Source organism: Heterocephalus glaber, unplaced genomic scaffold, assembly GCF_053883595.1.
Source record: "Heterocephalus glaber isolate CG9 unplaced genomic scaffold, H.glaber_assembly_v1.0 deba00001555, whole genome shotgun sequence".
Taxonomy (NCBI): domain Eukaryota; kingdom Metazoa; phylum Chordata; class Mammalia; order Rodentia; family Bathyergidae; genus Heterocephalus; species Heterocephalus glaber.
In genome coordinates, this window is record NW_028258346.1 from 3,533,964 (window position 1) to 3,561,237 (window position 27,274).

Sequence of the window (27,274 nt, forward strand, 5' to 3'; positions counted from 1 at the left end):
TAATTCTAACTTCTTTTTTGATACCGGGAATCAAACTCAGGACCCTGTGCTTGCGAGGCAGGTGCTAGCACCACTGAGCTAAATCCCCAGCCCTGAGTAATTCTAATTTCTATTGTAAAAATTAGCCTATAATCTTAAAACTTTTGACTAGTATCCAAACTCTTTAATATACTTTATAACAATGGCTTAAGAGGAAGTGTAATTTATCTTTGTATTGTTGTCTCCCTTTCTAATGTGTTTCCTAACCTACATAGTAGCACAGAAATACATACATATACCTACACAATTCATACATACCTATACTGGGGTGCATATGTAAGTTTTTCCTAAGTGGTAGGATATTCCCATTCCTGGCAAACCAGGAAGTGAACTCTGTCTTCTTTCATTCATTTGCTTCTGAAGCTGAGAGCTGTCTGCTTGAGTGCTCTGTGTGCTTCAAAAAGAGTCACTGGTCTGACACCTGCCTTGAAAGCACAAGGTACCAAGTTCGAACCCCAGTACCAAAAAAAAAAAAGAAAGAAAAAGTCACTGGTACTTTTTTTTTTGGTACCTGGGATTGAACTCAGGACCTTGCACTTGTGAGGCAGTGGTACTCATTTCTTGCCCCACCTCCTACCCCTACCAGCAAGTCTGCCCTGATGTGGCCTCCAAGTATCTTGCTAAGCTACAAAGGCAATCTATCAGTGATGACTCTGCTTAGTGTAAAATTACATCCCTCAGTACACAGACAGGTTATCCAACCAATAGGGAAGATTAAAGCAGTCTCTCTCATCTCCAAGAAGCAGTAAACACTGACTAAAAATATATTCGAAGTTTGGAAAGAACTGTGAAAGATGAAGTGAGTTCAGTCACTGTCTTGATAAGATTTAGAATTTTAAAAAACTACAACAATGATTATTCAGACATTTATTTAAAGTAGGATGTCTGAAGACTAAATAATTCTTAAAATTATATTTCAGGCTTAATCAAGTTCATAAAAATATTTTGAAGACAGCTGCATCCACAGATTTCAACTGCGATTACTTCTTTGCCCATTCTTCTCTTTCTTCTCTTTCCCGAATAACCTCTTTGAGATACGGTTCAAGGTAGCATTTATCCTAAAGAATGAATAAAACAATAGTGTCACATCCTACCATCACATTCTGATATATCCCAAATACTCAATAGGTCTTAAACAACAAATGAAACCCACAAAAATCAAATATTTCCATTCTCAACTTAAGAAAACATATTCTCAATCAGACTAAGAGCTACTGGCTGTTTAAAATGTAAAAACCCAAGGATATTATACTAAGTTTCTCTGATAGATTATGAGAGGGAAGTCCAGTGGAAAAGACAAACAAGTGCCCACAGACTTCTGCCTGGTTTTGGCGCAGTTACAGGGATGAGGGGTTTGAGGGCCACTCAATGGGCTTCACATGAACACTAAAATCTTTTCATCTGAACAGGAAGCAGAATGTAGAGGGAGAACAGCAATGGCCTACAAGGCAGAAGACCTGGATTCTAGTCCTGGTCTATTAGAGATCTGCTTAGTAATTCTGGAAGAGTTACTAAGTTTCAATGTTTCTCTCTAAGGCAGAGGAAACACCCCTTTAACCTCACTGGGCTGTTGAAAAAAATATTTACTTGACGCAACTTGGGAGAATTCTAAATCACTGTACAAATCAATGTGTTTCACATTTCCAAAACTCTGGTACTTAAAAGCTATCCTACCTCCTCATATTTTGTCCACTGTTCTTTCGGCAAGATCTGATGCTTCAGGGTCAGGTCCAATGCTCTCTTAATGCGAAACATCCTATCATTATACAGGTTCTCGGGAAGCCTTCTTATGGCTTCTTTTACGTCTTCGTCTTCGTACATTGTATCATCACGCATTAAGCCTGTTAACGGAAAATAAAACATTACATTGAACATGCATGTCAAATATCAGGTATTAAAAAACAAAGAATAAAATATCTGAGTTATAACTTAAGATTCAGTGAAATACCCAGAGTTCAAATCACCAGGTATGATGGAAATTCAAAGTATTTCATACATACAATGATTTACTCCTTGAAATATATAGGTCTCTTAGACTGCATCACCACAGAAGACACATTTCATCTAAACTAATTCTGAAAATATTTAAAGTGTTTACCTTGTCCTTAAATATACATCAATAAACCACATCTCTACTTTCTTGTACTTTAAATCTGAAATCAAGATACTAAAGAATCTTAAAATCACAGTGTACTACAGAACCAGTAACATTTAATGATGCTTCTATTAAACTTCAGTAACAAAAGATGAAGCTCAGGGAAAATTATAAAGTTCTACAAAAAGTTCACAAATCATTATTACTGTAAAGATGTGAGAAAATTTCAATATTTGAAAAACAATCTCCATATTCAATGTTTGTATAACTTAAATTTTAAAATTTTAAGAGCTGAGAGGGAAAATATAACAAGGAAATTGTCTGGCTACCATAAATCATTCCCCTCAAGCATTTTAAAGGACTTTATGTCTCTCCTCGCAAAACAAGCAAAAACAAACCCCCACCCCCCAAAAGGCAAAAGAAAGCACAGATACTTACCCAGCTTATTGAACCCTGCAGCACTGTAATACCATTTCCGAATACCACCCAGCCACCGGCCTGATGCTGCAACTGATAGCACACTGTTAGTTGTTTTTTTGTTGTTGGTTTGTTTTTGTCCCCCAGTACCGGGGATCAAACACATTGTTGGTTGTCACAGTTCACTTATTTGTATGAACAAGTGAACAACCAGCACTTAGTTATCTTTTTACAAACAGAAGGAATTCCCTTTTAAAAGTTTATATACTATATGCTGTAGATAAGCAGCTGCTTATTTTAGCTATGAGCAAGAGACTGCAGGTAAAAAATTAGTGCCAAGTCGTAGGAGGAAAAGGTGAACTCAAACACCTAATATACAAAAGATTCATAGGTACAATCAGTGCCACTTCAGCTTCTTAGTGTCCGAGATCCCAAGTCCATATGCCCCCTTACGTATGTCAGAATGGAGGGGTGGGAGGCAGGAAGGGGACTTGGAACATTTTTACCATTTGTAGTTTCAAAAATAGAATATTTAGCTATTCAAGGGTAACTAAATTTTTTCTGTTCAAAGGTGGTAGAACTGCATGAAAACACAAATGAGATTTCAGGATACTCTGGCAGGTTTACAGACTCATCATTTAAACCTTTTAGTCTACATTACCATTATTTCTCTTGGCCAACCTCTTTTAAAATATATGCATTTCTGGAAGGATTTTTAGACCATTAGTCATTTAAACATTAATATGGATTAGTAAAAGAGGGTCATTTTCCTCCTCCCAACTAAATAATTTTCCATCAAGGAAATGAACATTTGAACATGGAGGAGAAATAAGTAATATTAAAACACCATGGGGAAAAATGCTAAGCCTGACAGAGTAAACCACTAAGGCAGTGATGGCAAACTGCACCCATAAACTCACTTATTTATTGCAAAGTGCCAAGGCTGCAATTAAACTTGAGTATCCATCTGATGCTCGGCTGCTGGGGTGACTTGGCTTGCATGCTGACAGAGAGGGGCTCTGTGTGCCCTCTGTGGCACAGGTGCCATAGGTTTGCCACTAATGCACTAGGGTCTAAGAAAAACATGACAGTGCCTGATGTTCACAGGAGAAATGTGGTACAGGTGGGAAGACAGAGCAAGTTTAAACTTTCTTTTAAATTTTTGGCTACATCTAGGCCCTTACCAAGGAAGAAAAACAAACTGTCCTTTTACTTCAACTTCTGGCCCCCTACTCCTTAGCATATTACAGATTGCATGGCTTTGGCATATCTCCTTAGAAATTAAGGGCCATGTATAAAATTCTTCTAGAAAAAAAGTATCAAAAGTTAACAATCTAAAGGGGCCGGGGATTTAGCTCAGTAGTTCCGCAGCCTGCCTTGCAAGCACAAGGACCTGAGTTCAATCCTCAGTACCAAAATAAAAAAAAAAAAGTTAACAATCTAAAACATATTTGCTCACCATGAGTTCAGGGCCAGCCTGGGGTACATAGTGAATCTAAGACGAGCCTGAACTATGTGGTGAGACCCTGTTTCCAAAAAAAAAAAAAAAAGAATAAACAAATAAATAAAAATAAAACATTTGTAGAAGTTGAAGACAAGTATTTGTGAACATATTTACCAGTGACGTTGATAATGATTAATATTCACTGAATACTTATTATGTGGCAGGTACTCTCCTGCTTGTTTCACTTGTGATATGCCTGTTGTTGCAGAAAAGGAATAGGCCTTACAGAAGTGGTATTAGTCAAGTCAGAGCTTGTTAGTAAAAGTAGGTCTATGTGCTTCCCGAACAGCACAGAAACATAATGCCTTGGATTTAGTAAAGCTCCTTAAATATTTATCAAACTAGTGAAATAAGTCTTAAATATTTTCTCCATCCCCAGAAACCTCAATGTCATTTAGGTTAACAGATTTCCCTGCCAATCTGATGTTTTCTAATGGTTTCACAGCTGCAGGGCACTGGGGAGAAGGGCACCAGTAATTTTTCAATTTAAACCGCCAGAGAGCAGAGATTAAAGAGGAGAGCACTACAGTATTTGAGATGCACGTTATTTTTAAATATTCCGGGAATTTCTGCATTCAGGTCATAATAAAGGCGTCTAGATTCTCGTGGCTACGATTAGGTCAAGTTTCTCCAAACACAGATCACGCTCACGTTCAGAAAAACCAAGGTGGACTTGAAGTTTCACTATCAACCTCTGTGGGCTGCTTCTATTTCTATTAAGCTCGAGGCACGGGACGAGGGTCTCCGATCCTTTTCTTCCTGCCACTTTACCTGTTTTATTAAGGACAAACAGGAAATCGCACTGGTAGGATTTGTGAAGTACACGCACAAGACAGGGCAGGGCACACTGTAAGCACTCAATGCGCTTTGGGTGAATGTCAGTCATCCGCTAATTAGGTCCCTGCGGCCTTGAACTTTGCAAAGACAAAGGGAAGGACTCGGGATACCGGCAGCCGCGCTGAGGGCTGAGAGCCACCGCGAGGCCCTTCAGCATTGATGAGCTCGTCCCACCCCTCCCGCAAGCCCGGCCCGGGTACGGCAGAGCACGTCCTCTTAGCAGGACTGAAGCCGTCACCTTCCCTCACGCTGTGAACGAGAGAGCAGAAGAGGCGCGAGTCACTGCGAAAAATAAAAGGCTGAGCGCCACGATGCCCACCCAGACAGGACACCAGGCACTTACCCGCAGGCCTGCCCGCCATTTTGACCCCAGAGTGCAGTGATGTCTTCTGGGTAAGTCCTAGAGGTCGCGCCGGGAGCGCAGCTAGCGAGGACGCCTGCGCAGGCGCAGCTCTGACGGCTGATTTGGGCACCTTCGTGTTGCTCCACCAGGCGGAGGTCAATGGGATAGGCTGAGTGTTTTTGCGCGCTTGTTCCGCTCAAGAAGCATTCTTTGTGAGTGACAGGAAAAACACTAGGAAAGGAATTAGGAACCCCGGGCCTAGCCCACCCAGCTTACTGGAGTTTGGACTATATTAATTGAGCCGTTGGAGCCAGGCAACATGTTAAACGTTTTTCAGGAGGCATTTCAGTACGAGGGGGATGAAGTCTTGGTTCCAGGAGCTGGGGAATTTCTTAAATTCCTTGTGTAAAATGCTGTAGTGTTTGCATATTACGTACCTACCGCGTTCTCCTGTACTCTTTAAATCATCTCTAGATTACACCTAATACAGTGTAAATGGTATACAAATAGTTATACTGTATTATTTAGGCATAATGACGAGTCTATACCGGTTCAGTATAGAGGCACATGCCCCAAATATTTTCCGTCCGTGGTGTGTTGAATCCAGAGATAGAATTCTCAGATATGAAGAGCCAAATGTGTCTTCATTTAATTCTAATCCTGTGGTGTAAATTCTATGATTATCTCTATGATAGGAGGAAGCTGAGTCTTCACTGGTTAAACGACTATGCGAATGTAATGGCACATCCTTGTAATCCAGCACTGTGGGAGACTGAGGCAGAAGGATTACAAGTTAGCAATTTAGCGACACCCTGTCCAAAATTTTTGAAAGGGTGGGGATGTAGCTCTGCAAAGGCCATGGCTCAATACTCAGTACCAAAAGACAAAAAAAAAAAAAAAAAAAAAAAAAAAAAATTGAGTTGAATAACTTGTGGGAGGGCACACGCTGGGAAGAATTACAGATTCCAGAATCTGAGAATTCAGATGTAAATTCAGGCCTCTTTAATTCTAGTTTACATTCTACACTGCTAATCCAGGAAAAAGCCTAAATCTCTGTTCTTAAGTCTCTCCAGCTGATAATTATATCAAGCCATTTTGGTGGAAAGTTAGGTCAGAAAAGTTCTTAAAATACTAAATCTAAGATATATTACAGAATTTACATATAATTTTGACAAAGTGCATAATTTGACCACTTTCAGGATCTCAGCCTTAAGATGTGAAGGCTAATGCACACAAATCTAGGGACAGAAAATAATTCAGGAAATTAGCATGACTAATTGTTACTAGTTCTCTTCTGCTACTACCCAACAAGATCTACTTTTTTTGTGGTTTTGTTTTCCAGTTTTAAGCTGAGACCTGTGGCAGTATAGAAAGAACTCTTTTCTCCTGGTAAATTCAAAATATTAACTTAATGCTGTAAGTCACATACCAGTTCTAAAATAATATTGCCTTCTCCCTTTTTCCTGTCTCTGCTACCCAATTTCTCATTTGACTCAGTCCTGTATGCAGCCCTAAACATTGACAGATGGCTGCTTTCAGCCTATACTACCAATGTGAACTCTGATAGGAGGGAAGAAATGCGATACATTTGTACACTGGCACATTGCCTGGCAAGCAATGTGGTATTCAGCACACTTGTTCTCCTTACCCTTTAGTGTTGGTTAAAGTCCAGGTGGGAAGAAAAGGAAAACCTTACATCAAGGCATCAGATACCCAGGACTGTCACAAAATACAGCTCCTACAGGCATTAGGCCTGGAGCCCAGATGTGTGCTGGTAGTTGTTTTTGTTTTTTTAACCATCTCACCTGGTATAGGGTTGATTGTATTTCTTTACCCCTTTAAACATTAGGTGTAACCATGTGATGCGTTGGGAAAAGAAAAATCTTTATGAGCAAATTTCCACATACCTTTCCCCTTCCATAGACTGGCAACACTGTAATCACAGCAGAAAAGTCCAGCATAGATCAACGTGTTATCACTGAAGATGACGTGGAACACCTCTGTGGTTGTGAGGGAAATATGGGTAAGAAATCTTTATCGTTTTAAAGAATCTGATGTTATAGGATTGTTCATTACAGCTGCACAGCTAGCTTATTCTGACGGGAGTTGTCTGTAAAGGCAAAGTGAAGTTCTGAGGCACAGTAAGACTGGGCAGGCTAGTTTAATGATATGACTCCAAGCTGTACCTTTCTAGTTTCCTGTTTGATCTTATCCACTTAAAAATTTCATGAAAGTACACACCCATGTCACAGTCACCACTGTATTCTAGGACCATTCAAATGTCTGTTGACTGAACAAGTGAAATATTTGATAGGAAGGACACTATATACTTGGCTCTGAGCAATTACAAATTTAGTTTCATACAAGGGTTCTTTCCAGACACCCAGCACACCACAAACCCCTGGTACACAACAAATGGCTCCCAATGTTACTGGCTTAAAATACTTTTAAAAATCCCAAATCCAGCTGGGTAGTTTTAGGTAAGGCTGGAAAAACTAACATACATTATCATCCTCACTCACACCTGTTCAGTTGGCATGGCTAGACCAGCTGGGGTTTAGCCAGGGACTTTCCTCTCCACCTCAATTCTTCAATAACCAGACCTCTTTACATAGTGGCTCTGGGCCCCAAGAGCAGATGTTCTGAGAGGACAAGACCCAGTGTGCAAACACTCCTCAAGCCTCTGCCTGATTATGTCCCATCAACCAAACCACTTTGGCCAAGTCAGTATGGGAAGAGACTTTTCAAGTGCACAAATACCACGTGTGGTTCATCAGGCACCACCAGGGTTTACAGTTTACCCAACAGGTAATCCTAAAACAGGTGTGTGGCCATAAAGCCTCATTTTATAGAGAAAGAAGCAAGCACTCAGGAGGAATTATCAATTCATATTATAAATCTTTGTGTGCTGGCAGTAAGTCAGAGGCTTCTTATGGCTGCTACTATGTCTCATTGCATTCCTCTTTTCTTCAAACTTTCTGATCTCTTTCCCTTTCCTGATTTTTAGTAGCCAGCTGAGGACAACCTTGAATGTCTGTGCTCAGGAAGGTAACACTGTACATTATCCTAAATGGAATGTTTTTAGCACTTTTGTAGTATTAGCTATTAGACATTTCAAAGGAAATAGAGCCATCTTGTGATAATACCACTTTAAAAGACCTGTGGATGCAAAAGCAGAAAAATCTCCACTACTCCCAGCTTCACCAGAATGACAAAGTGCCAGCACATGTAAACTCCTTCCCTTTCTCTATGTTTGCTATATTTTAGTTTTCTCCTTCCTTGGAAGGATATAGGTGACTCAAACAAAAATTAAGTCTCTAGGAACCTCTAAGAAATATCTACCAGAGTATGTACCCAAATATAAAGAAGAAATTTTTTCTTGTATCAACTGAGACCTGAGGCGTTTATTTAAAAATACATTCATTTATTCATGTATGGATTCATTTTACAGTATTACTTTTTTTTTGGTACCAGGGATCAAACTCAGGACCTTCCGCTTTCGAGGCAGGGACGATGCCACTGAGCTAAATCCCCGGCCCTCAGTATTACTTTTAATATTCATCAAGAACTAAAGAGTCTTTAAGAATTTTTCAAAGTCCTGTATTGAAGCTTTGGCAATCTCTTCACAAAAGACTTCATCAGGAATAGATACTAATTTGTCCAAAGAGATGTAGTTAGGTTTTGCTGGGTCGTACTGCGCTCTTCCTAAATAGGCAAGAAACAGGTGTCTGTCTTTGACTTTAAACAATCTTGTATTAAATACCTGGAAAAGAAAAAAAAGTTCAAAACACTACAATAAAAGATGAAATACTTAAACATTTACTCAACTGTTTTAATAAGTTAATAAAATACTGACCATATCCTCAATAAATGTAATGCCACAAGATTTAATACTGTTTCTGTTAAGAAATTATGATTAAAAGAAAAAATTATGATTAAAGGGGCGAGTAGTGTAAATCAACAGTCAAGTACATGGCTAGCATGTTAAAATTATTACATAAGCAATTATGATTAAAAAGGGACTCAAAAGTAACAAACGGAACAATAATAAAATAGTTCAGTGCTACACCATGGGCAAAGAACACAGACTACTGGGGTGGGGGGTGTTAGAAGAGCAAATCCTCAGATCTTACTCCACACCACCTCATCACGAACTCGGGGAGTGGGGCCCAGAAATTTGTTTTATAAGCGCTCTAGATGATTCTGTTATCTGCTAAATGTTAAGAACCAGTGTCAGAAATCAAAATTTATGTCAGCAAAAAAATTTAGATTTCATAATCTACAAAACTTTAAAATTTCTCCTGCTTCCCAACTAGAATCAAAATGAAATGAATCTGACTTTTCTGGGGAGCAACTAGGTAAAGTGTGTCTTACCCACTTAGGGTTATTAAGCCGGGAGAGGGCAGGAATCAGAGGCAGGCCGAGTCCTCACAGCCTGCTGCAAGACAGGAGGGAGGCCTGGGAAGCCTGGCAAGTCTGGTGAAGCGCAGAGATCCTGCCTCAGCAGGGCACATGACTCCTACCCTCTGCCCCTTTCCCAATTTTCAAGTGGAAACAATAACAAGAGCTCTTTTGGACAGGACACTCTGAAAAATTATTGTAAACTTACTTGCTTTGAGAATAGTGACCCCAAAAAAGTCCTTAACTCAGCATGAGGTTGGTGTGCTTTTGGAACAAAGTATCTTTTTCTGTCTGCGAAACAAATGACATCCTAGTCTGCCCTCGTTTTAGTAACTAAATTCTCACTACCACATTATTATTGTAAGATGCAAAATGCTTCAGTTTTAGTTTGTTTGTTTTGGTACAGGGGATCCAACTCTGGACCTTGGGCTTGCAAGCCAGGCTCTGGAACCACTGAGCTAAATCCCTAGCCCTGTTTTAGTTTTTAAAGTATAGCTCCTAGGCAGCGACTCTTGGTTTACAAAATTGTCATACAAGACCACAAATGACTGAGGCTCCCAAACTATGGTTAATTTCGTAAGTAAAATAACAGTGAAGCATTTCCTGGCTTGTGACTAGATATTAGTGTACTTTTCCAAAGATTCAAGTTACTTTATCATTAGGGAATTGTGTGCTCTTCCCAGTCCAAAGATAAAGCTCAGATTGAGTTGTTTCCTCTTTTTCTCCCCCAGTACTGGGGATCAAACTCAGGACCTTACGTTTGCCAGGCAGGGGTGGCGCCACTGAGCTACATCCTCAGCCTTTTTTTCCTCCTCTTTAAAAAGAAAACAAGGAGGAGGAACTAACTGCCTATCAAGGACTACTTTGCCATTGTCACAAAAATTTCATCTTGTTAATGATACATTAGTCTCAGGGACAGAAAACAAAAGCCCTAATCTACAAGTTACCGATCCTCTCTTATCCTAAGGTTGGACCTCCACTTTGCCTTCACAGTAAACCTCAGAGGGAGGGCAGAGACAAGCTTATAGGGGCTCCTGAATATAATCTCCTTCCTTAGGATAGTGACTCCCTCACGTATAGTACTGGAACTGCTTTTATTTTCCTTCACCTACCATTCCTTTAAAATAACTGAATCAAAGTTAAATTACAGTTCTCTCTCTAATTTTAATTAGTCATAAGCTATATCTGCTGACCAGAGCTGTTACTGCATGAGAATATTAATTTCACATCACCAAGTTTTGTAACACTTGCCAAAAATTTAAAAGTCTGTATCACTTCTCTCACAGCCTTACTATCAGTTAATTATATTTTCCTATAAAAATAAGTTTCTTTTTCTGCTTGGTTTTTCAACAATATTGCCCACATCCCTAGAAGTCTATGAATCCCAATTTGGAAGCCACAGTTCTGTGACTGGGCTTTAAACACATGATTGGGATGCGTTGGTCAGCTTCTAGTTCCATTTACTAAGAAGGTTTCTCCCCACTTTGCAAGTGCCACTCATTTCTGATGAATATCACTTCTAGAATGGCAGCATATCCTGGTAGAGGGAGTGGATTTTTATTTTTATTATGATTATCTTATTATTTTGTTTAGTAGCAGCGATCGAACTCGGGACCTTGCACTTGTGAGCATTTGTTTGTTTTGAGACAGGGTCTCCCTATGTAGTTCAGGCTAGCCTTGAACTCACTATGTAGCTAGCCTAGACCAGCCTCCAACACGGTGATCCTCCTGCCTCAGCCTCCTGACTGCTGGGATTACAGGTGTGTGCCACCACACCCAGCAGGTGTGGGTTTTTGAACTCAAATACCAGTGTTCTAATCCTGGCTCTGTCCCTTGCAGCTAGGTACCTTGGACACATTATTGATTCTCTATGCTCACTTTCTTCTTCTGTAAAACAGGGATAGTAACAGTACCTCATATGGTGGTTGTGAGAATTATTATGAGTTAATATAAGCAGAGTGGTAAAGATAGAGCTGGTACACTGTAAGCACTCAAGAGCTGTTATTTTTTCTCATTCCTGTTTTTTACCTCTTCTACATTGAATAATTAATTGCTCTGTAAGTCTTCTGGTTAAGATTCTATCATTACATAAAGCAATCATATTTTTAAAACCCTATCATTCTGGATTACAAATTCTACAAAATACAGGCCTTGTCTGATTTTTGTTTCTTTAGTATCCACATAGGGTCGAGCCCAGGGTGATTATCGATTACTGAAAGAATGAGGCCATTAGCATCTGGAAAGAACAAGATCAGATTCTCTTATCATGATCTACTGTCATCGAGTTACTCACTAATCCAGGGAAAAACAAACTGTCATTGCTTTTTAGTTGAACATTACTTACAATTAATTGTTCTACAGCCAGATATACAATTGTAGGCTCCCAAGGGCCACTCACAGTATGATAGGCAAATAAATATTGCTATGTATGAAGGAACTGGATCAAATGCTCTCTAGTTCTAGTTGTGTTAAGTTTGTATTTGTTTTAGCCATCTTTATATCACAAACAGGAACAAGCCTAATGAACTGAATAGTGGGATCACTTCAATGGAGTTTAATCTATCATTTATCCAATATATACTCACGGAGTGCCTGTGAGTAGAAAGGCTCACTTTAATGAAATTCTATTACATATTTGTTGAACAAATATGTACTGCATTGTCTACCAAGTGCCAGGTATAGTTTCAGGCACTAGGGATTTGGCCTTGTATCAGACAAGGTTTCTGCCTTCAAACAATATTTCTGTGAACAGCAAATAATGCCACTTAGGAGGTAAAGACCAGGAAAGTCTGATTAGCTGAGAAAATGTAACTATACCTTTGGCATTATGGCAAGCTGGAAATGTTTTGTCTTTGTAGGAGATCATAATAAGGTTGTTAATGTATGGATATAGACTGTGAATCAAAGTACATGCGGCATTTAAAAGGATTTTTATAGAAAGTGATCTCTTTTTAATTTAAATGGAGCAAACACAAGAGAGACTACATTACATTCTTCTGCCTGATTCCTACCGGCAGAACTAGGAGCTGTAGAAACTACAGGCACACTGAGCAATCAGTGTTCTCCTCAGGAGGTGCAACTGAGTACTCCTGAACACCCCACGATGCACAGCCCTGAATGCACGGCAAGGACAGTTATCACACAGAGCTGTCGGCTGTGTTACCTGTGGGAATTTGACAATGAGGTGGTGTGGAATGTTCATCACATTGTGCACATAATCAAAAGTCTTCGTGAGTTTCCTTTTATTTGCAGTTAGCATTTTTGGGATTCTGGTGATCATATGCTGAATTTCATTATGTTTAAAGCCAAGTTCAAGACGATAAACCTAAAAGAAAGCAAATATGCTATGCATCACGAGTAGAAAGTGTTTTGGTACTATGCCAGAGGACACATTCTTTTAAAATGACATTTTAAAACCTAGGAACAGCTATGTCAAAGCCCTCAGGGAATTATGGCTTCCTGCTTATGGGGTCACCTCAGTTAGAAAACCCTCTCCTGAGAATGAGGTTCTCACACCATGGTATCACCAGGAAGATCACCAGAAGGAGCATCATAAGTGTGAGATGAAATAACAGTACATAACGGCAGGCTGGGAAGGTGTCTGTACAGCTTGGACAAACTGAGCAGCATTAAGATTTTCCAAGTACTTCTTGAGCTTCTGCTTCCAAGCACACCCACATAAACGTTACTGAGAATTACATGTTGAATTCAAGAAAGTTGATAAAACTAAACACAACAGGGAGGAGGTCCTTCATGTACTGTCATAGTTCCCAGTGTTCCCCCACCAAGCCATTGGTCTGATGGCTCTGTACTTTAGCTCCCAGATTCTAGGCTCCATGAGGGCAGGAACTGTGTTCCCAGGAAGTGATTGCATATAAAACACATCAGAAATAGGCCTTACATAATTTCAAACACTACTCAAACTTTGTATAACAACTAGTCAGTTGCTTTGGGTTCCTACCAAAGGAAAAGACGAAGGACAGTAAAGAATGTCTGGCATGTCTGTGAGAGAACCAGAGCTGGCAACTGGCACAGGTTCCAAGGAGACAGATGTGCTTGCTGTTCGCTATTCCCTCTGCAAAGTCTGGAATGCAGCCTCCAAACTCCCGAGACACAGACACTCTCATGATGGGCACACGGAGCAGCGTCATAGTCTGCTAAGAGAGACTCGGACACAGCCAGCCTTGCATGCCAGGCAATCAGAGCAGTTTCCGGGTCCGCCCCATGCTTCTACATTACTGTAAGACTGTGGGCACAAGTGTCTACAAGGGAATTTACTCATGTAACACGTGTGGAACAGACCATTTTCTAAGAGAAACTGCTTGCTACATGTTTGTCATGTATGTTTCTATTACTGTCTTTCAGAAATGACTTCTTTTAAATTTTAGTTTTAAGATGACAATAGCAAAATCTATTCTCTTCGTGACAGAATGCTTAAAGAAACTGGATGTGCTTGCCCATCAACTGGAGACTGGATAAAGATATGGTTTTTTTAATAAAATGGAGTACTACTCAGCCATAAAGAATGAGAAACTAGAGACATTTATAGCTAAATGGATGCATATTGAGGCCATCCTCTTAAGTGAAATAAATAGGACACACGTGTAAATACGGAGTAGTTTCTCTCGTGTGAAAAACTAAAAATGTAAATAAGGATCGAAATGTATAACTGATAATTGAAATAGGAAGAAAAGGTCTAAAGCAGTAGGGGAAGTGGGAGGGGTAGTGGAAAGGAAAGAAGAGAAAAGAAAAAAACAGGAGAAAAGGAAAAAATGGAAACAAAGTCTTTGTAAATAGGGAGGGGTGGAAGAGGGGAAGGGAGGGCAGGGGAATGGGGAAAAAATAAGAACCAAGATACATCATGTAAAGGTACAAGATCCCAATGATGAATGTAACTGTATTGTATACCTAAAATGCACCAATAAACAATAAATAATAACAAAAAGTTGAAACAGCAAAAAAAAAAAAAAAAAAAAAAAAAAAAGATGAGAGCTCAGTTGTTGATTCTTTGAAAAAAAAGAAACTGAATGCTCAAAAGCGGAAAGCTGTCCTACCTTCATGTTTTCTTTCACAGGCTCTAGACTTCCAGTTAGCAGCCTTGGAAGACGAACAACCAGATCTCTTGTCTATGGTTGTGAACAAAACAACTGATTATTACTATATGTGCACATTTTACTAGTTTGGAAAACTAAGGCATTAGTAAGAATATGAAACAAAAACTTAAAATATTACTCAGTCAGAGAAATGGTAAGAACTTCAGAAGTACATAAACTCAAGGATATATGAAAAAAAATAAACTACAAACAAAACTTAAGGAGCCAACTTAATGTAACATTATAAAGTGATGCAGCTTTATGTTCAGACTAGCAGGGTAACTCATTTTTGTACACTAGCAGGATTGAACAGGATCTATAAAGGTCAGCTGTTTGTTAAGACACATGAGATTTCATAGTTACTAAATGTACCTGACATGGAAATGTACAAATTCTCTCCATTCTTTACCTTCTTCACACTGAGTTCAAGTTCCTTCTGAAAAAATCCCAATCTGTTATCCAGTCTTTCCACCGAAAAACTCAGCAAAAACGGTGCCTTCCTGACCATCTGTGCAATGTCTGCCTTACTGAAATTTTTTGACTGCAGGTAAGCCACCCTAGAGAAATAATAAACATACGCATGACAAACATTTACTAACTTTGCAAAGTACCAACTGTATTTTACAAAAAGGCTACACACACACACAAAGGATAAGTAAAGGCATTCTGTAATAATGGTCCAAATATGGATAAAACAGAACAGACAGCCTCCACATTCTAGGATGGTTTCCTCTTATACTTGAACACAGAAAATGATTTTGAAAGCCCCTAATGGGTAGATTCCTTCTTCAGTTAATATGACTAATATGACTTGGTAGAGGAAAATTAAACAGCTTCTGTTCAGACTTTTTTTTGCTAAGAAAAGAAAAAATATCAACTAAAGAAGTAAGAAATAGAGAACTCCATATACCAAAGAAGGTGCTCAAACAAGGCTATAACTGAGAGATTTTTTTTTTGTTAGTATATTTATTATGCATTTTCACAAATAATTTTTACTATAGCGTTTCAGTATGTATCTTGTTAACTGAGAAATTTTCCTAGGTTTATGGGGACTAAAATGAGAATATAATATAAAAGTTTAACTGCAACATGATTGAATTTTAAAATCTAAAAATATAGCAATAGTTTTAAGAGTATAAAAGTGTCCTTTTTAGATCCAGAAAACTATATACATTATATAACACCTGAGGAGACAAGACTCAAAGTTATAGATACTAGATGTGTTAATCACAAGCAATCTCAAACCAGGTATACCTTCACACCCTGTTCCATACCTAAGGACTCTCTCCCAGGGGCAATAGTTTTATTAAATGCTTAAAATATATCAAGATATCTTGTTTAATTCTTTTCAGGAAAAAAAGCCCTGTGATTTAGAAAAACTGTCCAAATTACATTTGAAGAAATGGAAGATTCCCAGAAGTCAAATAACTTGTTTTAGATCCCCAAATAATCAGTGATAAAATAGAACTGAATTTAGGCATGCCTACACCTAAACCCTATGATGGCTCTGTACCATATAGTAGAACTTAGTTACTTTATAATTAACTGAGTATTTGAATACAGTATTACTCCTTTAAAGTAGTTCCTTAGACTTCCTGAGAGCAAACAATTGATAAATTTAGCTACATAATGAAAAACAGTAAAACAAAGTGAAAAGACAAGTGACTCTTGGAAAAATATTTGCATCATGCCTTGGAGAAGCAATTTTTCAAATATATAAATGGATGTTTACAAGAAAAAGGAAAGAGAGGGGGGAAGGGAGGGAGGGGAGGGCCCAATTTAAAAATGGGAAGGGATACATACAACTTATAGAAAAGGAAAATAGAAATTCAACCCATGAAATGCTACTCTGAACATGAAAAGTGTTTCAACATTTGCTGCTCCAAACACTGTTTCTAAAATAACAGATAAATGGTTATCATCAAGTTATAACATGAACAGAAATCATAATGTATAAAGTCTGATAACACTGTACTGATGTGGAAAATAGGGAAATTGACATTTCTGTGTATTGTGGGGGCATATAAACTGGAAAACTCACACAGGATAATTTGGCAGTTATCTATTAAAATTACAAATGAATGTGCCCTTTGAACAAGGAATTCCAGTTCCAGAAATATGTCCTATAGTTCTACATTTGTCCTATAGATCACATATGTCCACACCATATGTGAAATGAGGCATGCATGGGAGAGTTGCTGCATCATCATTGTGACAATGACAACTGGAAACCCCCTTCATGTTTATCAATGGACAGATCTGTAGTATGGACTGTACCAGGGTTAAAGAAAGAAAGCACTTAGAAAAAAGTCTTCAATGGGGGCTGGGGATTTAGCTCAGTGGTTCCGGTGCCTGCCTTGTAAGCGCAAGGTCCCGAGTTCAATCCCTGGTACCAAAAAAAAAAAAAAAGTCTTCAAGATAGTGTAAAGGTTCGAAATAGGATTCAGAATAGTGCATATAAATGCTACCAACTGTTATGTATGTGAGATCGTCCACATAAACACTTGTGTAGAATATTCCTAAAAGGAGAAGAAAAATCTTGATAATGGTAGCTGTTGCCAATAGATGGGTGACAGAAGGCCAAAGGATAGAAGTAGGAGAGAAGAATGAATTCTCTCTCTTTTGGCAGCAAGGATCAGTATCTGATTCAAACATTACTTAAAAACTGTTATCTACATTGTTATCTGTGATTTTTTCCAATACAATTAAAATATAAGGCTCACCCAAACAAAAAAAAAAATTGAGTAACTTAAATGCAGATTATTCATTTAAACATTCTATAAAGAATTAAAATTTTATAATTTGAAATGTTTTCACCTAAAAGAAACCAAGTACATGAAATCAGTAACTAAGTTTAACTAAATGATTATCATACCCTTGCCTATTTCAGTAGATGCCTATTTTCACTGTATATCTTTGTAAGTGATTAAAAAATTGTTCCATCTAATAGTTTAAATCTAATATTTAAAATAAAGTTTTTAATGTAATAGTTTTAAAAATCACAGACCATACCATCTATATTAGAAAACACTGGGTCACTCTCTCTCCTCTACATTGTGACTCCAGTCTCTTATACCAGACTGTATGTCCCATGACAGGAGAACGCATGTCTTTTACATGCGTAATCTAGCCCACTGCCTTGAACATATAAGGGCTCAAGTTGTCCAATGTATACAATACAATTTTTTCATTTCTTTCCCTACTTCAGAGAACATGCATTAGGTTATGAGGGTTCAAGAAACGGCAGAGCTCTCTGAATTGCAGGGAGGCTCAACATTAACATGGAGGACAATCTGGCAGGTAAAGACTAACTAGGAAACTGCTGCAGGCGTCTTGGTGTGAACTGATGGGGGCAGAGGCAAAGTATTGCAAGGGGAGATGAAGAGAAATGCACTGACTGATCTGGGCCCAGGTGATTTACGTGGATGCCAAAAGAGAAGCCAAAGTTGTACAGTACTTCTGATTCAGGCAGTAAGGTAGATAGTGTCCCATTCAGCAAATCCAGGACTACAGACTGATACATCTGAGCTTGGGAGTGATGATGAATTCAAAATGTTAACTCAAGGACTGAGACTTTGCTTTGTTCTGTGTGGTATTCCCAAGGCCTAGCAGGACCCTTATCTCGCAGATCAACACTGTCTCACTGTAAAAATTCAGAGATTCAGTAATTCTTTGATTGTTAAATAAAGTAAAAAGATGTTTACAAAAGTGCTACTTAAGAAAGAAGATAAGGAACCATGAAAATAGCCACCTTATGTACAGGACTAAGCAAATTATACAAGATTTGCCAAGAGAATGTCAAACATCTACCATCAAAAATTGGAAAGAGAAAAAACACAATCATGCTTTCATGACTTTAAATGCACTCTTAGATATTTGTTGATGGAGTGTTTTTAAAAACTATTTCAGTTTCTAAAGAAAATCAGTTAAGTACTGACTCAGCAGTAAGTTGAAAAATAATAATGGGTAGTTGAATAAAAGAAGTTTTAAACAATTTAGATCACAGAAGGTCTATAACAACAACAAATGCATTCATGTCCATTGTCTCTGTAGGTCCTCATGCAGCAGAGATGTAAAACATTTCTTCCACATACATTCCCCATTGCCACTTACGAGAATCACTCTGAATGCCCTACCTGGTCTCAAGATTTTCAAGGTCTTCAGAGAAAATAGCATAATTTTTAGTCAGGAAGCCTCCCAGCTGGTTATCCTCTAAACCCAAATCCTTGAGAAACAGGAGTATTGGCTTAATGTCTTTTTCAAAATCCAGTCTTAGAAGGAGGTTGGCTGTATCTGGATGTTTTTCTATCTTGGACAAATCCACTCCTGTAATAAATGACAAATACTCCTTGACCATAACTTGTTAGTCCAGCTACTAACGCTCATGTATATAAGCACAAAAATTACTGACGAATAACCCATTCAAAGGAGAACTGAGATAGACAAACAGAAACTTCTAAATTTTGTTTTCATTTTCTTTAGACAGGGTGTCACTATGTAGTTCAGGCTGGCCTTGAACTTGTAGCAATTCTCTTGCATCAGCCTCTGGAGAGCTGGGATTAGAGGCATGAGCCATCACATTGGGCTTCTAAATATTTTAAAACTAAATTGGTTACAGAAATAAAAATAAATTGAGTTATAGTATTTATTTTGAAGACAAGTATGGAGGAAAACAAGAGTATTTATGGCTTTCTTTGAAGTTTTTGTTTACTTAGCTAACCATTATTTTAATCAATTTTTATTAGTATATCTTTACAGTACATATTTACATTCCTTGTGGGGAGCACATGCACATAACATCTCAATTCTTTTATGCCATCACCTTTCCCTCCCTTTTCTCCCACTCCCTCATCCCATTTGTGAAAGATCTATTTCTCTTTCTATTGTCTATCATTTATTTTGCTCTTTATTTATATTTTACTTATTCTATGTGATATTTAAGCTTGTGTGTCTGATTTATTTTATGTAACACTATGGTCTCAAGGTGTATCCATTTTCCTATAAATGACTCAAGTTTATTCTCCTTTGGCAGAATATTATGTTATAGTGTATAAATACCACATTTTTTTATCCATTCATCTGTTGATGGACATATAGGCTGCTACCAAGATTTAACTATTGTGAACTGTGCTACTATAAACATGGGTACACATGTATCACTGTAATATGATGTCTTTAACTTTTGGGAGATAGCTTGAAGGGGAATAACTGGGTCAAATAGTTTTACTTTTCTGAGGACTCTACATACTAATTTCCATAGTGGTTGTGCTAATTTACATTCCCACCAACAACAGAAAAGGATTCCTTTTCCCCAGAGCCTTGCCAGCATTTGTTCTTATTTGATTTCTTGATGATGGCCATTCTATTCATTTCACTTGCCTATTTCTTTTTTTTTTTGTATTAAATTCTTTTATTGGTACATTGTAGGTATACAACACAATTACATTTCTCATTGGGAATTGTACCTTTATATAATACATCTTGGTTCTTATTTTTTCCCCATTCCTAGCCCTACCTTCACCCCCTCCACCCTTCCCTATTTACAAAGACTTTATTTCCATTTTTTCCATTTCTCATCATTTTTTCCTTTCCTTTCTTTCCTTTCCCCTGTGCCTCCCACTATCCCTACCCCTTTGCACCTTTTATTCCTATTTTACATTAACGATTATTCATTCTAATCATTGGTACATTTTAGGTATACAATATAATGACATTCATCTTTGGAAATTTGCACCTTTACATAGTCTCTCTTGGTTGTTTTTCACCCTTGTCCAGCCCTCCCTTCAACCCCTCCAGCCCTCCCTATTTACAAAAATTTTGTTCCTATTTTTCCATTTTCTCATATTAATCCCATTCCCTTCTATCCTTTTCCCTAGCCCTCCCATTCCTTCCCCTTTGCCCCTTTTCTTCCTATTTCACATTACCTATTATACATTTAGTCCTTATTTACACTTTCAGTTTCTCACACCAGAGAAACTATTTGGTATTTACACATGTGTGTCCTATTTATTTCACTTAAGAGTATTGCCTCAATGTGCATCCACTTAGCTATAAACGTCTCTAATTTCTCATTTTTTATGGCTGAGTAGTACTCCATTTTATAAAAAAAACACATTTTCTTTATCCAGTCTCCAGTTGATGGGCATTTGGGCTGTTTCCAAGTTTTAGCTATTACAAGCTGCGCTGCTATGAACATGGGTGCACAAATATCACTGTGGTATGATTCTTTTAATTCTTTGGGGAAGATCCCCAGCAGTGGAATAGCGGGGTCAAATGAGATTTCCAGTCCTAGTTCTTTGAGGTATCTCCATACTGATTTCCACAGTGCTTGCACCAGTCTACACTCCCACCAGCAGTGGAGCAGGGTTCCTCTTTCCCCACATTCCCACCAGCATTTGGTATTGGTTGATTTCATAATAGCAGCCTTCTTTCTAGAGTGAAGTGGAATCTCAGCGTTGTTTTCATTTGCATCTCTCAAATGACCAGTGATGTTGAACATTTTTTCATGTATTTATTTGCTATTTCTACTTCTTTGTCTGAGAAATGTCTGTTCATTTCAGATGCCCATTTTTGGATTGGGTCTTTAAATTTGGGAGGTCTGATCTTTTTAAGTTCTTTATAGATTCGAGACCGTAGACCTTTGTCTGAGGAAGAGCAGGTGAAGATTTTTTCCCACATTGTGGATTGTCTCTTCACACTGCTGGTGGTTTCTCCTGCTGTGCAGAAGCCTTTTAATAAGAAGAGATCCCATTTGTTGATTGTTTGTGCTAGTTCACGGGCAACTGAGGTTTTGCTCATAAAATCTTTTCCTACACCGATGTCTTCAAGGGTTCTACCTAACCTCTGTTCCAACTGGTTCAGAGTTTCTATTTTAATATTTAGATCTTTAATCCATTTTGATTTTAGTTTAGTGCATGGTGAGAGATATAGGTCTAGTTTTAATCTTTGGCAAGTTGAAGCCCAATTTTTCCAGCACCATTTATTAAAGAGGCTATCTTTCCTCCAGTGAGGGTGTTTGGCTCCTTTGTTGAAGATGAAATGGCTGAGTGTGTCTGGCGTTGTTCCTGCATCTTCTAATCTGTTCCACTGGTCCTCAAGCCTGTTTCTTTGCCAGTACCATGCTGTTTTTATCACAGTAGCTTTGTAGTATAGTTGCAGTTGGGGATTGTGATACCCCCTGCCATGTCTCTGTTACCTAGAATTGCTTTTGCTATTCTGGGTCTCTTCTTGTTCCAAATGAATTTTTGGATTGTTTTCTCGAGGTCTATGAAGTATGCTGCTGGGATCTCAACTGGAATTGCATTAAATCAATATAGCAGTTTTGGAAGTATGGCCATTTTCACTATATTAATCCTTCCTACCCAGAAGCAGGGGATGTCTGTCCATTTTCTGATATCATCTTCAATCTCTCTTTTCAGAGTGCCACAGTTTTCAGAGAAGAGGTCTTTGATTTCTTTCATTAGGTTGATTCCTAGGTATTTCAGTTTTTTGGATGCTATTGTAAAAGGAATTATTTGCCCTATTTCTCTCTCAGTGAGTCTGTCATTCGTGTAGAGGAAAGCTATTGATTTTTGTGTGTTGACCTTGTAACCAGCTACTTGACTGAATTTGGTTATTAAGTCTAGAAGACTTTTAGTGGAGTTCTTGGGGTCTTCTATATAGAGTATCATGTCATCTGCAAATAATGACAATTTGACTTCTTCATTTCCTATCTTTATTCCTTTTATTTCTTTCTCTTGTCTAATTGCCGTGGCTAATGTTTCCAGAACTATATTGAACAAGAGTGGTGATAGTGGACATCCTTGTCTTGTTCCTGATTTTAGTGTGAAGGATTTCAGTTTTTGACCATTTAGTATGATATTGGCTGTTGGTTTTTCATAGATGGCTTCTATCAGTTTGAGGTAGAGACCATCTATTCCAATTTTTTGTAGGGTTTTTATCATAAATGCATGTTGGATTTTGTCAAATGCTTTTTCTGCGTCTATGGAGATAATCATATGGTTTTTGTCCTTGGCTCTATTGATATAGTGTATTACATTAATTGATTTTCGTATATTGAACCATCCCTGCATCCCTGGCATGAATCCCACTTGATCAGGGTGTATGATCTTCTTGATGATCTTCTGCATTCTGTTTGCCAGTATCTTATTAAGGATTTTTGCATCTATGTTCATTAGTGAGATTGGCCTATAGTTCTCTTTTTCAGTTGGGTCTTTCTCTGCTTTGGGGATCAAGGTGATGCTTGCTTCTAGGAATGAATTTGGGAGTATTGTTTCCCTTTCAATTTCACTGAAGAGTTTCAACAGTAGTGGCAGCAGTTCCTCTCTAAATGTCTTGTAGAATTCAGCAGTGAAGCCATCAGGGCCTGGGCTTTTCTTAGGTGATAAGTTTTTAATTACATTTTCAATTTCATTGGTTGATATTGAGTTGTTCAGAATTTTTAGGTCTTCTTCATTCAACTTTGGTAATTCATATGTATCTAGGAATCTGTCCATTTCTTCTGTGTTGTCCATCTTATTGGCGTATAGGTTCTGGAAGTAGGTACTGATGATCATCTGGATTTCTGCTGGGTCTGTTGTAGTTTCACCCTTTTCATTCCTACTTGCATGGATTTGGGCCTTTTCTTTCCTTTTTCTGACAAGGTTGACTAAAGGTTTATCAATTTTGTTGATTCTTTCAAAGAAACAACTCTTGGCTTCATTGATTTTTTGTATCATTCTCTTAGTCTCCATTGCATTGATTTCTCCTCTGATCTTTATAATTTCTTCCCTTGTATGAGCTTTGGGGTTGTCCTGCTCTTTTTTCTAGAAGCTTGAGGTTCAGCATCAGGTTGTTTAATTGGGCTCCTTCTGTTTTCCTAATATGCGTATTCACTGCTATGAATTTCCCTCGTAAGACTGCTTTCATTGTGTCCCGTAGATTCCGATATGTTGTATTGTCATTGTCATTTAATTGAAGGAACTGTCTGATTTCTTCTTTAATTTCCTCTGTGACCCATTGGTTATTCAGAAGTGTGTTGTTCAATTTCCACGTGTTTATAAAATTTTTTGAGTTTCTTTTGCTATGGATCTCCAATTTCATTGCACTATGGTCTGATAATATACAGGGGATAACTTCAATTCCTTTGCACTTACTTAAACATGTTCTATGTGTGAGTATGTGGCCTATTTTGGAGAATGACCCATGTGCAGCTGAGAAGAATGTGTATTCTGATTTTGTGGGGTGGAAGACTGTAAACATCTGTTAAGTTCATTTGTTCAAGAGTTCGATTGAGTTCTAGTATTTCATTACTTATTTTTAGTCTAGTTGATCTATCTATTTGTGACAGTGGGGTGTTGAGGTCCCCCATTACAATTGTATTAGTGCATATATGGCTTTTCATGTCCGTTAGTATTTGTTTTATATAGTTGGGTGCACTAGTGTTTGGTGCATAGATATTTATGATTGTTATCTCTTCCTCTTGGATTCTTCCCTTTACAAGGATGTAGTGTCCTTCTTCGTCTCTCTTAATTAGTGTTGGTTTGAAATCTACTTGATCTGCAAAGAGGATAGCTACTCCTGCTTTTTTTCGGGTTCCTGTCACATGCAGTATTGTTTTCCACCCTGTAACTTTCAGTCTATGAGTTTCCTTTTGAATTAAGTGTTTCTTGTATGCAGCATATTGTTGGATTTTGTTTCTTGACCCATTCTGCCAGTCTATTTCTTTTGATTGGTGAATTGAGACCATTAACATTGATGGTTATAACTGAAACGTATTGACTTGTCATTGCCATGACTTTTTCTTTTTGTTGGGTTCTCCCCCTTTACACTTAATTTCTTGTCATGCCAGATGGGTTCATTCTGCTTTGCTTCCTGGGGTTGTGATCCTCAATGTCTGTTCCTAGGCTATTTTGTAAAATTCTTTGGAGTGCTGGTTTGGTATTCATGAAGTTCCTAAGGTGCTCTTTGTCATGAAAGTATCTTATTTCTCCATCCATTTAGAAAGATAGTTTTGCAGGGTACATCAATCTGGGTTGGAGGCTGTTTTCTTTTAGGGCTTGGAATATGTCACTCCAAGCTCTTCTTGCCTTGATGGTTTGTGTTGAGAAGTCTGCTGTGATTCTGATGGGCTTTTCTTTGTATGTGATTTGTTTCTTTTCTCTGACTGCTTGGAGAACTTTGTTCTTCTGTTGTGTTTCTGGAATCTTAACAATTATATGCCTATGTGTAGATTTTTTTTGATCAAGGCTCTTTGGAGTCCTATATGCCTCACTTATCTGTATGTCAAGCTCTTTTCCCCTGCTTGGGAAGTTTTCTGCCATTATTTCTGTGAAGAGATTTTTTATGTCATCTGCACTCTCTCCTGTTTCTTCATTGAGCCCAATCAGTCTTGTTATTCTTCTTTGCATCATCTAGCAGCTACTGGATTGATTTCTCATGTTCCCTTATAATTTTGAAGCAATTTTTCTTTTCCTGGTTACTAATTGCAATCTTATCTTCTATATCTGAAATTCTGTCCTCGCACTGGCTCATTCTGCTGTGTAGACTTTCAATGGAGTTTTTCATGTCCTGGAAATCTATTTGCATCTGTTTTATGGATTCCATTTGTTTCTTATGTTGAGATTCCATCATGTTCCTCAGCTCCTCTCTAGATTTATTAATCATGTCTTGCACTAAGGACACAATTTCTCCTGTTATCTGAGAAATTATTTCTGATTTCATTGTTTCCAGATCCTCTTTTGTTGCCAGTTCAGTGGGTCCAGGTGGTTGAGTATCAGAGGGTTCCATCTCATTTCCCTTTGGGGTTGCTGTAGGTGATCTGGAAGTCAGGTTTTGAGACTCATTTATGTGTTTTCTCATTTCGACTGGGGCGGGGGGCTGTTAGTGCCTGCACGGATTACCTCCTCTGAGCTGGGTGAGGTGGGACAGGGGCCGGGAGCAGCCGTAGGGATGGTGACCCAAAAGCCCTTTCCTGTGGGCTGGGAGCAGCCGGAGGGATGGTGACCGGGAAGCCCCTTCCTCTGGACCAGGAGCAGTGGGACGACGGCTCAGAAGCTCCTACCTCTGGGCCGGGAACAGTGGGACTCAGTACCTTGGTCTGGTGGTCTGGTGTCCTCTGAGCCTTGGTAATGTGGAATCAGGTGGCTGCCTGTCTGCAGTGGGGTGATTCGGTGTCTTCCGCATGACTCAGGACCTCGGTAGGGCGTGCACAGACCTGCCTGTCTGCAGCGGGCTGATTCGGCATCTTCCGCGTGATTCAGGACCTCGGTAGGGCATGCACAGACCTGCCTGTCTGCAGCGGGCTGATTCAGCATGTGCCTATTTCTTGATTGGGTTTTTTATTGGAGGAAGTCTAATTTTCTTTGAGTTCTTTATGTAGTCTAGCTCAGTAGTGGAAAACCTAGGGCACAGATGCCACAGCAGGCTGTTTGTATCATTGAAAGCTAAAAGATTTGCCATTGCTGGTCTAGATATTAGTTCTCTGAAGAATTTTTTTCTGGAAATTTTTTTTCCCATTCTGTAGTTTATCTTTTCACTCTGTTGATTATTTCTTTTACTGTGAAGACACTTTTTTTTTTGGTACCAGGGATCGAACTTGGGTCCTTGCGCTTGCCGGGCAGGCAGCAGAACCACTGAGCTAAATCCCTGGCTCATGTGCAGACACTTTTTAATATGAGATGACCCCATGTTGATTCTCAGTACTATTTCCCATGCAACTGGGGTCCTGTTCAGAAAGTGGTTACCTATGCCTATGACTTAAGAGTTTCACCTATTTTACCTTTCAGCAGGCTAAGTGTTTTTGTTCTAACATTTAGTTTTTTGATCCATTTTGATTTTACTTTAGTACATCATAAAACATAGGTCTAGATTCAATCTTCTGCATGTGGATAGCCAGTTTGCCCAACACCATTTATTAAAGAAGCTGTCTTTTCTCCAGTGTATGTTTTTGGTTCTGTTGTCAAACATCAAATAGTTGAATGTGCATGGGGGCTGTTTCTGTATCCTCTATTCTGTCGCATTGATCACCACGTTTGTTCCTGTGGCAGTAGTATGCTATTTTTTTTCACGGTAGCTTTGTAGCATAACTTCAAGTCTGGGACTGTGATACTTCCCATTTTGCTCTTTGAGCAAATTCTACATAATTTTGGGGAAAAATCATTTCACAATTGAATTATGATTAGGCCTAATTTTCTTGCCTAGAGGCCAGCTATGGCATGTAGAGACATAATTCCATTTTTGCCTCTGGTCACAGCTAAAACCTCAATGGTCCCATGATGCTGTGACAATCCAGGGCAGGACTGCATCAGCTGAAGACATCCAGGTTCCTTGAGAACCCAGTAGTAAGAGAAAGGTTTCACCTGGGGAGGGATAAATTCCTTATCAGCTTAATTCCTCCCACCTACTATTGTAAGAATGCTCTCCTTACAGTCCTCCTCAACATAAGAACTTCGTGACCTAAGATCCTCATCAGCATAAGATCCACATGACATAGGATTACCACAGCCCCCTAAGTCACCTGATGCTCCTCCAATTATTGTGTGTCCCCAATAAGTAGTAGCGAGCTC

The 27,274-nt window shown here is 38.6% G+C and overlaps 2 protein-coding genes and 1 long non-coding RNA gene across 4 annotated transcripts in view; 1 reads left to right on the forward strand and 2 right to left on the reverse strand.

Moving 5' to 3' along the window:
- Positions 1 to 891: 891 nt before the first annotated feature.
- Uqcrb (ubiquinol-cytochrome c reductase binding protein) lies at positions 892 to 5,416 on the reverse strand. The gene is made up of 4 exons (XM_004850139.4): positions 5,236 to 5,416; positions 2,573 to 2,644; positions 1,714 to 1,880; positions 892 to 1,097 (listed from the first exon to the last, which is right to left on the reverse strand). The coding sequence occupies exons 1-4, from the start codon at positions 5,252 to 5,254 to the stop codon at positions 1,020 to 1,022; spliced, it is 336 nt and encodes a 111-aa protein (XP_004850196.1). The 5' UTR covers positions 5,255 to 5,416; the 3' UTR covers positions 892 to 1,019.
- LOC110350330 (uncharacterized) lies at positions 5,311 to 12,940 on the forward strand. Its single transcript, XR_002396815.2, has 3 exons — positions 5,311 to 5,447; positions 7,159 to 7,258; positions 11,811 to 12,940. It is a non-coding gene; the product is annotated as an uncharacterized LOC110350330 (long non-coding RNA).
- Positions 8,639 to 27,274, reverse strand: part of Mterf3 (mitochondrial transcription termination factor 3) — a 29,131-nt gene continuing 10,495 nt past the window's right edge. For both annotated transcript variants that reach the window (XM_004850142.4, XM_087190641.1), the window contains exons 4-8: positions 18,866 to 19,055; positions 15,139 to 15,286; positions 14,691 to 14,762; positions 12,800 to 12,961; positions 8,639 to 8,998 (exon numbers count right to left, since the gene is read on the reverse strand). In XM_004850142.4, the coding sequence (XP_004850199.1) occupies positions 8,804 to 8,998; positions 12,800 to 12,961; positions 14,691 to 14,762; positions 15,139 to 15,286; positions 18,866 to 19,055 (767 nt within the window). In that variant the 3' untranslated portion in view covers positions 8,639 to 8,803. The remainder of the gene's footprint in view (positions 8,999 to 12,799; positions 12,962 to 14,690; positions 14,763 to 15,138; positions 15,287 to 18,865; positions 19,056 to 27,274) is intronic.

Coding starts and splice junctions, on each gene's coding strand:
- Uqcrb (XM_004850139.4), bottom strand. Junction 1,881..2,572: donor TGCAGGGTTCAATAAGCTGG/GTAAGTATCTGT, acceptor TTCCGTTAACAG/GCTTAATGCGTGATGATACA. Junction 1,098..1,713: donor AGTGGACAAAATATGAGGAG/GTAGGATAGCTT, acceptor TTCATTCTTTAG/GATAAATGCTACCTTGAACC.